We start from the raw sequence: 12,500 nt of genomic DNA, 5'->3' as shown, positions 1-12,500 counted from the left end.
AACTGAAGTGGCCAGTATTCCTTTTCTGAAGTTCTACAAACAACTACTGCAGTTTATACAAACATTTTTTTAATTCATTTGAATTAGAAAAAGAAAGGAAAAGGCATTAAAAATACTTTGCATTCCACAGGTAAAGCTTTCAGTTTTAACTATGAACGAATTTAACTCACGTGAAAAGGTTAGACTACGTTGGGCTAAGTCGATGATATAGTCTGCTTACATCTGAAATATAAGTTAAAAGTAAAAAGTGATAACGTAAATATAATAATTGACTTCTTATCGAGGGACACAACTCCCTAATTGTCACATATCTGAAAATTCCGGTTTATTTAAATCAATTAATTAGTCATTTGTACACTGTATAAAGTGGTAGATTTGTACAAAGCGATAACCGTTCTTGACTCGGCTGATTGTCGACTAGTTATCGCTTACCGGAATGATTATCGCTTCACTATCGAGCCTATTTTTGCTTCCCTCGAAGAAGCAAAAGAAAAGGAACGTGGGCTCATCAATTTTCCAAACAGTACCTTCATTTTCTTCACCGAACAAATACCTAAAAATCGTAAGACGACCTATACAAATACTGTCTCAACTATAAAGGAACTAGCTCTTCTTCTTGTATACTTCAATTTACTGTTTGGCGACCTAAAGTCACTAAGTTAAGCCTGTACGCTTTGTTGAAGTATCAGAGCTAACAAAATTTGACGAATGTTCATCTTTGGCTTCCATCAGAAATTGGTTAACATTTCCATACTTTCCTTTTCGAGAAACGTTACGACAAAACACGACTTTCTGGATTGCTGGATCCTTCGAGTTGTTAATGGGGGAGAATTGGTCGCACTTAACTTCCCCGAAAAGATCTAACAGGTCACCAAGATACGTGTGCTAAATTGTCCACCTTTGACAGGTTCAACAGGTCGCCTGCAGTTAGTTTAAAGATTTGGGAACCACAATAATTGTCGCACGCCATTACAATGATATTTTGTATTGAGTTAATAACGTACTGGCAAGTCACTGAGATACAGAACCAAAACTGCCTCAAGCAAATCCACATCCACATCCCAATACACCGCTGAAAAGAAAAGAAACGTTCTCACCTAAGAATTTTACACCTGTTACACTCTGCAATTTAGCAAACTAGCTTTCAAATCTTGATTAACTTCCATAAGACATAGCTTATTTGTAGTTGATATATGTCCCTACTATTAACCTTTTTATCTCCATTTCTCTACATTTTAAAGATTACATTTTTTCCGTAACATGACACGTTACGGTTCGCACAAGCCTTAACCTAATGGTGAAGTCCTTTTTTGGCGTGAAGAATACATAGTCATCTTGTAAAAACTGTGCTAGTATTGAACTCTAGATTGGAACCAACCAAACCTCTTCAAACAGTTAAAATGTTTCTGCAAAACTGTTTGGTGCAATCGCGTAAACTTTCTTGTTAAACTTAAAGTTTAATTTACCTGAAGAGTGCTCTGAGGGAACGAGATGCATTGTTCGAATAGAGATCTTATAAGACGTTTTAGTGTGTAGTATCGCTATGTATTTTTGCGAATTACAACGTACTTTGACGAGCCTGTAGGGCGAGTCCGGCAAAGTACAAAAAATAAGTTGAAATACTCAGTGATACCTCACACCGAAACGTATAATAAGTTATTCCGTGGAATACCGGTGGCAAACCCACTGGGTTTGCCAAGCGTTCCTTTTTCATCGTCGACGCAAATCGACAAATCTAATTAATTCTTGATATGCTTGAAGTGTTTGACATTTTTAGTATCTCTTAGCAAAGAATTAGTTTCCAGTAATCAGATCCTTCTGTTTGCGCTCGCTTTTTTCGACGGAAAAATACACGATTTTGGCCACCATGTTACCACAAATGGATTTAGGTCAGGTTGATTCGAGGGAAGCGAACGTTTTTCTGTGATTAACCATGAAATATGTAATAAAATCTACCGATTAACCTCTCACGTGGCGTAAGGTTTAATGTGTAATTCTCATTGAGAACTGGTCTCAAAATATCACATAATTAACTACAAATCGCTAAGAAACAACCCAGCACAGTTTTATTAATTATATTTAAGTGTGTAGAGCCTGTTTTCGTATTTGTTTTCGATAAACAAATTATGCCGACTGAAATTATACGTCCTCAAACGTGAGAAGTCGTTTTCAGCGGAAATGCTGTTGCTCTTTGGAGAATTGAAACAAGTGACGAGAAACAAGAAGAGATCAGTAGGTCGAGTTCCAGCTTGTTTAAGAAGAATCCAAAGGTTTTTGAGATGCCACTCTTCGCTATTTTCAACCACAAACACAGTCACGGTTTGTTCAACACAAAAATTTCCTACAGAGATTTCTTTGGCTGATCTAACTGACTAATCATGGTAGCTTACTGTAACCTGACAATTCTTTTTAATGCTTTTTAAATTAATTAATAAGTCATTCGTACACTGTATAAAGTTGTAGATTTGTACAAAGCGATAACCGTTCTTGACTCGGCTGATTGTCGAGACTAGTTATCGCTTGTTATGGAATGATTATCGTTTCACTCTCGTGTCTATTTTGCTTCCCTCGGAGAAGCAGAAGAAAAGGAACATGGGCTCATCAATTTTCCAAACAGTGGCTTTTTTTCCCTCACCGAAGAAATACCTAAAAGTCATATCACGACATATACAAATATTGTGTCAACTATAAAGGAACTAGTTCTTCTTCTTGTATATTTCAATTTGCTGTAGGGCAATCTAAAGTCACGAAGTTAAGCCTATGCGCTTTGTTGAAGTATCAGCGCTAACAAAATCTGAAGAATGTTCATCTTTGGCTACCATCAGAAATTGGTTAGCATTTCCATACTTTCCTTTTCGAGAAACGCTACGACAAAACACGACTTTCTGGCTTCGAGGTGTTAATGGGGGTGAATTAGTCGCACTTAACTTCCCCGAAAAGATCTAACAGGTCACCAGGATACGTGTGCTAAATTGTCCACCTTTCAAGAGTTCAACAGGTCGCCTGCAGTTAGTTTAAAGATTTGGGAACCACAATAATTGTCGCACGCCATTACAATGATATTTTGTATTGAGTTAATAACGTACTGGCAAGTCACTGAGTTACAGAACCAAAACTGCCCCGGGTAAATCCACATCCACATCCCAATACACCGCTGAAAAGAAAAGAAACGTTCCCACCTAAGAATCTTACACCTGTAACACCCTGCGATTTAGCAAACTAGCTTTCAAGTCTTAATTAACTTCCATAAGACATAGCTTGATATATGTCCCTTCAATTAACCTTTTTGCCTCCATTTCTCTACAGTTTGAGTATTACATTTCTGCGTAACATAACACTTCACGGTTCGCACAAGCCTTAACCTAATAGTGAAGTCCTTTTTTTACGTGCGGAATACATAGTCATCTAGTAAAAACGGTGCTAGTATTGAACTCTGGAATAAAACAACCCAAACCTCTTCAAACAGTTAAAAATATTTCTGAAAAACTGTTTGGTGCAATCGCGTAAGCTTTCTTCTTAAACTTAAATAAAGTTTAATTTACCTGAGGAGTTCTCTGAGAAAACAAGATGCATTATTCGAATAGAGATCTTATAAGACGTTTTAGTGTGTAGTATCGCTATGTATTTTTGCGAATTACAACGTACTTTGACGAGCCTGTAAGGCGAGTCAAAGTACAAACAACGAGTAAAAATACTCAGTGATACCACACACTGAAACGTATAATAAGTTATTCCGTGGAATGCCTGTGGCAGGCCAACAGGGTTTGCCAGGCGTTCCTTTTTCATCGTCGACGCAAATCGACAAATCTAATTAATTCTTGATATGCTTGAAGTGTTTGACATTTTCGTATCTCTTAGCAATGAAATAGTTTCCAGTAGACGGATCCTTGTGTTTGCGCTAGCTCTTTTGGACGTAAAAATACACGATTTTGGTGGGAGAACATCGCTTTTTCGCCACCATGTTACCACAAATTGATTTAGGTCAGGTTGATTCGAGGGAAGCGAACGTTTTTCTGTGATTAACCATGAAATATGTAATAAAATCTACCGATTAACCTCTCACGTGGCGTAAGGTTTAATGTGTAATTCTCATCGCGAAATGGTCTCAAAATATCACATAATTAACTACAAATCGCTAAGAAACAACCCAGCACAGTTTTATTAATTATATTTTAAGTGTGTAGAGCCTGTTTTCGTATTTGTTTTCGATAAACACATTATGCCGACTGAAATTATACGTCCTCAAACGTGAGAAGTCGTTTTCAGAGGAAATGCTGTTGCTCTTTGAAGAATTGAAACAAGTGACGAGAAACAAGAAGAGATCAGTAGGTCGAGTTCCAGCTTGTTTAAGAAGAATCCAAAGGTTTTTGAGATGCCACTCTTCGCTATTTTCAACCACAAACACAGTCACAGTTTGTTCAACACAAAAATTTCCTACAGAGATTTCTTTGGCTGATCTAACTGACTAATCATGATAGCTTACTGTAACTTTACAATTCTCTTAAAGCTACGGTCAGTAGCCAACGCATCCTACGGAATCGTCTTTAGGCGTCTTGTCTATTGTGCAACTGCTCTATTTTAAGCGAATTTCTTACAAAGCGAAACTAGCGAGGCAGATAAAAAGCATATCCCGCGCAGCCGACCGATTAAACAGGTTTTAAGGAAAAAGTTATTGCCACTGAACACGTACAGGCAGGTTACTGAGACAAAGAACCAAAAGTGACTCGGGCCAATTCGCATCCACATTCCAATACGCCGCAGGAGAGAAAAAAACCGTTCTTGTCTAAGACACTTGCACCTGTAACACTTGTCATAACAAACGCTCCACATCAGCCGTGGCCTACACGGATCCGCTGACTGCTCTTTAAGTTTAAATAAAGCTTCTATTATCATCTTTATTGTTATCACCCTTATTATTCACTTTTGAACTATTATCATAATTGCTATGATCGTCATTATCATAATTAATCAAGGTAGAGACTGAATGAGATTCCCCGACACCAAAACAGAAATAGGAAAGATTCTTCATTAACTTAAATATATTTTTTAACTTAGCTGAAAGTTTCCGCGAATTGGGTCAACTTGTGAACCGTTTGAATTATCGATGGTTTGTAAAAAGAAGAAAGGTTGACCCTTAAGGTTAAATCCATTACCCTAATGGATTACAGATTCGGACCTGTTTGCTTTGCTTAAATAATTTAATTCAATCGGTTACTAAGGTATCAACGCTTACCAAATTTCACCTCGAAAACTTAATAGAGTATAATAAAGGCCCAGGGGAGCATTACATAGCTTCCTTATCCATGACGATAAACTAAACGAGTTTGGTTTTTACCATTAAATCTTTTAACCTCTAGGCTGCCCACATGCAAATGTTCTATGACATATGACTTCCAAATTAAGCTTCGTTCTATCGTAAAAGCCAAAGGCATCTCATGAGACCCACAGTTTACAGATTCTAACTGACAGAGGAAGAACTTCATCAGGTGAGTATAAACATAACCTAACTTATGAATCAATTAGTTACTAAAAATCAACTTAACCATATTGCCATACATCATTGCTTCCAAGATATCTGCTAATATTTGGATTTTTTTATTGAAAGAAGTTCAGCTGAAGTAAAAAGTATAATCGCAATACTTGAATAGCAGTGCTCATGTCTAGAGTTCGGGGTGCTTTACAGTCAAAAACTCAGTAAGAAAATATGGTGACATATACGGACAAATAAAACTACATCAAGTTTATAGTAAAACTCACAAAGACGCATTTGTGATTCAAACCGCCTGTAAGTGGAAAAATAATTCGGCCTAACCCAGACACCTTAAGGACAAATATTAATAGTTTTGATTTTGAACAGGTTTGATTATTCCCATTCAAAGTTCTAATTCTTTCAGTGTTATTACTGATGAACCAATACTCTATCTAAATATCAAGCTTGAAAGTTATTTCGTTGCAAAATTCAAGTCGATGTAAGGTAAAAAAAAGTAAAGTTTTCGGAGTAACAAATAAAGCAGTTGATAGGGTTCCAGTAAGTACTCCTTTGGAAGCTATGGTATCATTTTTAAATTAAGATCTCCTGGTCAGGAGTCGCAGTTATCCATAGTAGACGTTACCATTGTTGTTCGCTTGAAATTTACGAAAAGTATCTGACGAGTCTCTTGGCCGAGATAAAACGCCGCATCATTACAGCCACGATATTTTTGACAATCTTTCATTGTATCTGTTGTAACTCATGAAAATGCAGCTAGGAATTGTTCTGCGATAGAGGGCCAGACTGCCAATATCTTGACTTCGCAAACGGGACTTTCTGCGCGATGCTCGACGAATTGGCTTGAAATTTACGAAAAGTATATGACGAGTCTCTTGGTCGAGACGAAACAACACATCATAACTACCAGGAGATTTTTTTTCACAAGAATTTGACAGTTTTCACTATCAATACTATTGTTCCACCTTTATCCCAAAATATATTTTTAAGGTCTTACAGCACGAAGAAGAGAAATGCATTGGGATATGAAAAAAAAAAAAAAAAAAAAACAAGAACCTCAATCAGGAAGCTAATGTGTCTTCTTCTTCTGTGATGTTTCTCATACTTGAGCGCGCGCGCCGTTTCACTTTACGCACTTTCACTATTTCTTCTGAGTTTCGAGTGGGTTTTAGAATTAACTGTCGTCAGATAGCATGTCACTAGTAAACTTAATCAATGACACTGTGGTGAACTCGTGGATAAACTGTGCAGAGTTTCACTTGTTGTTTGTATTCATTATTTTGCCTGGTCAAGTTTTAGGTTGAAAAATAAACTTGAAATTTAAATCTTACCCTTCCACAAATGATGAAGTTCTTGAGGGGAGGGGGCCGCCAGTCGTTAAAATTTTGTTCACTGGGTTATTCTGCGGAACATGTCCAGTACAAAATTAGCCGTCATCCCCACTAAAATCTTCCTCCATTGATCCGCCCTATGTTAACAATCCCTTCGCCGTCCTTAAAACGAAGCACGCTCTCCCAGTCTCCTGAGGCCGTGCTAACGTCAAATAATTTACACATTAAATCACCACATCACTAGCTCCTATACTTCGCATATCCACGCAAAAACATGGACGATCAATGTCTTGATCTTAAAAGGAACGCTTTCAGACTATTGACAGCTTTAAGGAGCGCGCTTTCACTAAAGTGAGTCTTGGTATATAAACGATGCGTCACTTTCGTTTTCAGTCGCGGTGGTAAACGTATTGACAACGTAGCGTAAAAAAACATCCGTCAATTGTTGGACGACGTTGGGAAGGTTCGCACTCGATCACCGAGTTTGTTTTTCACAATCAATTTCAGTGGGAGGGCACGCGCTGCCTTTCAGGGCTAAAGGCAGAAACAAAATAGTTTCATTCGTACTTACGTAATTCATTTTGTCTGTATGTCTCAGTTAAATTGAGGCCAAATTTTATTGCCTTTTTCTCGGTATTCTCTTTTTTGTCATTCTTGGTCAACTTATGAGGTAATTAAAATCTCCCTGAAAGTCAGGTATCAAGACGGTTTATGAGGTAAAAATATAGAGTCAGCAAACAATCAACAAGTCCATCGATTTGTCGGGTGTCAAGAAATTTAATATGGTAAAATACCAGTTAGCAGGCAGGGAATATGTCAAATGATCTGTCAGGTATCAAGACAGTAAAAGTGGTACAAAGGTCAGAGAGTCAATCAGTCTAAAGATCTGTCCAGCGTCATGATAAATACATAATTTATTTTCAAATCGTTAGCGAGATTTCCAGTGACACAGTGACACGGAAATCATGTAAAGCAGTTGTAAATAGTCTTACTTTTATAATTATTATTTAAAAAAATAATAATGAATTATCATTGAAGTCGTTATTATTGTTACTATCATCACTACCATTATTATTATCATCATCAGAACTATCATCATTTTCCTAACTACTTACTCTATTCGCTCCGACGAAGGGCTAACGCTCGAAACGTCAGCTTTTGTAATCGTTACGGTGGCCAATTTGCCATTTCAACTTTGTTGATATATCCAAATTATTTCGTTACTCCCACCGACGCAGCCCCAAACAGTTTCTTTCGAAACTATCAGCCTTTACTCTAAAATAATGTCGATATTTAAGCAAAATGCTGTTTAATTAATTCAAACTGTCTTGGTTCCACAGACTTTGTGCCTTCTCACATGCATTAAGAGAAAGACGCTTTTCTAGCAAGATATCATGTTTGTCTCCCTAGCACTGTTGCTTTGCGTGACCCTTGCATTTTCTGAAGCGAAAAAAGATGACAATGGTGAATCAGAGGGACTGGGAATGGTGATCTATCTTCCAAAGATAAACTTACTGGCCGACTTTCAAGAAAAGGAGAATCGTATCTTTGATCCACTTTCACCAAAATGCTTTACAAAGAAAACCTTGAGGTCGTCAAGAAGCAATTTCGACTACTACAAAAGCACCAAGGAATTGTATGAGTCATTAGCCACCGAGTCAAGCCTGAGTGCCTCGTTAACCTCTACGTTTACTTTGAGCGCTACTGTATCAGTGGCAACCAAAAACAAAGACACAAAGAAAATGGAAGTGAGTGGCATGTCTTTGATCAAGCAGGCGTCGACAGAAAAGACTTATGTCCATAAAGAATGTCTCGTGAATGCCAAAAAGTCCACCCTCAAAGAAGGATTCCTGAAATTTTTAGAGAACTTACCATTGAAGATTGAGGAACCTTGGCTTCACAATTCTTGGAGAGAATATTCTACTTTCCTGGAAAAATACGGTTCCCATGTTGTTCAGTCTGTGAAGCGAGGAGTAAGGTTCCAGCAAATGGTATTTGCGGAGAGCTCTGAATCTTATAGCGAGAGAGAATTCCAGGTGAAAGCCTGTCTCTCGGCTGCAGGTCCCACGTCCGTTGGAAAGCTTGGCGTTTCTGCTTGTTCCAACATAACAAAAAGTGAAATATCCAAGACAAGCAGGATGAGTGTTAGCGAGACACGGTTCGTCAGAGGAGGACTGAGGGCAACAAATAGCGAGCTGGCAAATGGAGAAACGTCAGCTGAACTGATTAATAAACTTATGAATGAAGCTGAACAGTCACCTTCGCCTGTCCAGCATGAGTTTATTGCAATCTGGACCGTATTACAAAGCCGCTTCAAACCAGGATCTCCGAATTACATTCGAGCAACAAACCTCCAGTACTACTACAACGGATACTTGAATTATGGTTGTCGCTACAATAAACGCAAGGGTGTTGAAGTGCGAAAATTCGACTATACCGGAAAATCACGTGAAAAATATCCAGAATTCGAATGTTCACTTGCTGGGGAAGGTTGCCGTAGCGACGATGATTGTGATTTAGTATGGGGATCGTGCACATGCCGAGGAAAAACGTGCGTTCGCCACAAGTCGGAGAAACAAATCACAGGTAGGTCCAAGGAAACTGCATATATGAATGAGCATAATACATGGGACGGGCATGGATGCTATTGGAATTGGTTTACGTGTGATTGCGACAACGAAGATCGCGATGAACGCAAGGTTGTGTGGTCCTTACGTATCACCTCCAAAGATGCTGGTAAACATAAAGCACCTGGCAATGGAACCTACCAAGTGCCAAAGGATTCAGTTATAGGTCAAGCGGGAGGAACGGCAACACCTAAAACAGCTGAAGATGCTGCCAAACACCCAACACCCGGCAGTACCAATCAGCACGAGGCAAAAAATGTTTTTCAAACTCAGATGAAGGAAGACAAAGAAGAAATTTGAACTTTCTTACTGAGATGGTGAGCGCCTAATTAAAAAAAACTGGACTCATACATGAGTTGGCCATTCGATTAGAGATGGACAGCTATACTTGAAACGTTTCGCGTCAATGAAGTGGAATGTTGAAATGCAAATCCAGTTAAAATGTTAAAATAAAAGAGAGCGCATCCACCTGAGTCAAACTTCTTCTTGTTATGGGTAAAAAGGATAGAACTGTTGCTGCCACGACTCCTTTGCCTTCTTCATTTTACGGTGAAACTGACAAACTGTCTCGTTCGGCGACCCCAGTATTTAATTGTAATCACATACAGATTTAAATGCTTCAGGCCGGGAAAATATCATAACTCGCCAAGGTCCCATACAAATTTTTAGCCCGTGACAAACAGTGCAGCGAGATAGAGAAGAAGCAACGCACAGGGGAGTAGAGGTAGCTCGACATTTTGAAAAAAGCGCAGGGTGTAAAAATGTGTCTGTGAAGATCATATCGGTTGAAGCCACTGCGAGTAACGCGTTAATTATCGATAGCTGACATTTTTGCCATAATTTTCCCCGATTCAAAAAGATGTCTCGCTATTGATCATGATATCTTCTTAGCTAAAAAGAACCTTAAGAGGGAGGGTTGTCCAATACCATGGCTTGCAACGAGTCGTGTAAACTGAGTTGGTCACGTAATATATTCACGAGCCGTATGATCCCTTCGAGTCGTTCAATGATTCCACCAGTAGTAAGATTGTGTTGACCCTTCTTGAATGTCGTTAGTGAGACAAGAGTTTTTTCCCCACATGAGTGTCTGTCTGGTCAAGTTGAACTAGCACGCAAACGACTTATTGCTTTGGTAAATAACAGTTTTCTTTTGGAACAACACCTTATCCGTGTTGGTAAAACTGAATTTATCATCAAGAAAGAGTATCAGCGAAGCTGAGGAAGATTAGAATCGCCTAGAATTTCTAAAAAAGCGCTTCAGATAGTAGAAATCCAGAGAAACGCCCTTTGTAAAAGTAAGACCGCCATCTTTGCTTTTAGTTCCGATCATCACTCCTGAATATTTACTTCCGTTTCAGTGGGTTCCAATACTCGCTCCTACCTATTCATGTCTTCTACGGTTCGAATACCTATTCACACTGCCACAAAGAATGGGGCACGGGATCCTATTCTTTAGGTGACGATTCACTTTCAAGATCGATGCGGCGCACCTTTGAAAAAGCCCTACCCGATAAGCCCCAAGAGCTTTCCGCTACAGTGTACACATGACCCAGGTGTCTAGGACGATAGTCATTCAGACTCATTTGTTGAAAAGATGGAAACAGAAAAAATCAAGGATTCTGGTAGGACACGCTACATGTAAGACACATTAATGTAGCCATTTTATCAGATCAAAACTATTAATTTAACACAAAGACAAAATTTGCCTTGTCATACAGATTCTGTCCTCTCTGTAAGAGAAACCCACGTCTGCAAATGATTCAAAAGCACAATTGACCCCTAACTTGAACTGAAATGGCCATTACTCCCTTTTTTCTACAGCCAATTCGTACAAAAAGTAATTAAATCAATGAGTAGCGAAAGTGGAGAAGGGCTTTTATTGAAATCTTTTAAGTTTCTGTAAAAGAATTAAATTCAAGCGATAAAGGATATACTTCGTTGGGTTGACTTGTTGATTGCAGATTCTGCTTACATCTAAAATATAATTTTAAAATAGAAAGTGATAACTTAAAGGTAAAAAGTGACTTCTTACCCTAGGACATAACTCGATTTCCTAATTGTAAGAATTTGAAAAGTCCTGTTGACTTAAAGCAATTAAGTTAATCGAACACTGTATAAAGTGGTGGATTTGTAATATTATTTATCAGCAGCAAATCTCTACTGACATCGACTTATAATTCATTCGATAGATAAAAATGAAAATCACTCGATACTCGTTCTCGATTCGGCTAATTGTCGACTGAGTATCGTTTCTTATGGAATGATTTGATGATGGAATGAGAAGGAGCACGGGCCCACCAGTTTTCCAAACACCGAACAAAAACCTTAAAGTCGTAAAGCAACATAAACAAATATTGTCAACTACCATGGAACTAGTTATTGTTCTTACATATTCCAATTTGCCGTTTGTCAACATAAAGTCACCAAGTTACGCATGTGCGCTTCGTTAAACTCGTCGTCAAACTCCTTTGTATTTCTTTCCTAACTTGTAGTCCTTAAAGGAGGGCCGCTTTCTCCAAAAGGCTCGTAGGATTTTAAGTATCACCGCCAACAAAATGTGACAATGATTTTTCTTTATCTTTTAATTTCTGCCAATATCAGGTGGGTTGCCGGACCCATCAAATTTTTGATGGGGTGAAATTAGTAGCAATTGACCCCTCTGGTAAAATCCATTAAGCTACTAAGTTACGGGTGCGCACTTATTCACTTTCAGTTATTCATTAGAGTTCCAAGATCAGAAAGTCAGCAAAACTTGCTCAAAGAGAATGGTGAAATGGTAGAGTTACCACAATTAAATAAGGTAAATTGGCCACCGTAACGATTACAAAAGCTGACGTTTCGAGCGTTAGCCCTTCGTCTAACTATGACTTCTAAATTAAGCTTGGTTGGTAGTCTGTAAAAGCCAAATGCATCCTACCCAATAGACACGCGACAGATCTTGTAGCGTATTAAAAAATTGACTCCATTAGGAAGGTATTGAATCTCAGCTTTAGTTTTTGGGCGTTCATCTGTAATAATGCAACTCGTTCAGATTACTCTTAAGGCAAATCATGA

The 12,500-nt window shown here is 38.4% G+C and overlaps 1 protein-coding gene and 1 long non-coding RNA gene across 3 annotated transcripts in view; one reads left to right on the top strand and one right to left on the bottom strand.

Annotated features, from left to right (window-relative positions):
- The window catches only part of LOC148741878 (uncharacterized), a 27,030-nt gene that overhangs the window by 336 nt on the left and 14,194 nt on the right, over nt 1-12,500 (bottom strand). The window contains exon 3 of one of the 2 annotated variants that reach the window (XR_015996035.1): nt 1-1,072. This exon is cut by the window's left edge and continues 336 nt beyond it. This is a non-coding gene — a long non-coding RNA (uncharacterized LOC148741878). The other variant, XR_015996036.1, reaches the window with a different exon arrangement.
- On the top strand, nt 5,334-9,919 carry LOC111320670 (DELTA-alicitoxin-Pse2b). Its single transcript, XM_022923331.2, has 2 exons — nt 5,334-5,486; nt 8,160-9,919. The coding sequence occupies exon 2, from the start codon at nt 8,214-8,216 to the stop codon at nt 9,744-9,746; it is 1,533 nt and encodes a 510-aa protein (XP_022779066.1). The 5' UTR covers nt 5,334-5,486; nt 8,160-8,213; the 3' UTR covers nt 9,747-9,919.

This window comes from Stylophora pistillata, chromosome 1 (genome assembly GCF_964205215.1).
Source record: "Stylophora pistillata chromosome 1, jaStyPist1.2, whole genome shotgun sequence".
In the NCBI taxonomy this organism is placed as follows: domain Eukaryota; kingdom Metazoa; phylum Cnidaria; class Anthozoa; order Scleractinia; family Pocilloporidae; genus Stylophora; species Stylophora pistillata.
The sequence above is the reverse complement of the archived record's forward strand: the minus strand, read 5'-3'. Positions and strand labels throughout refer to the sequence as shown.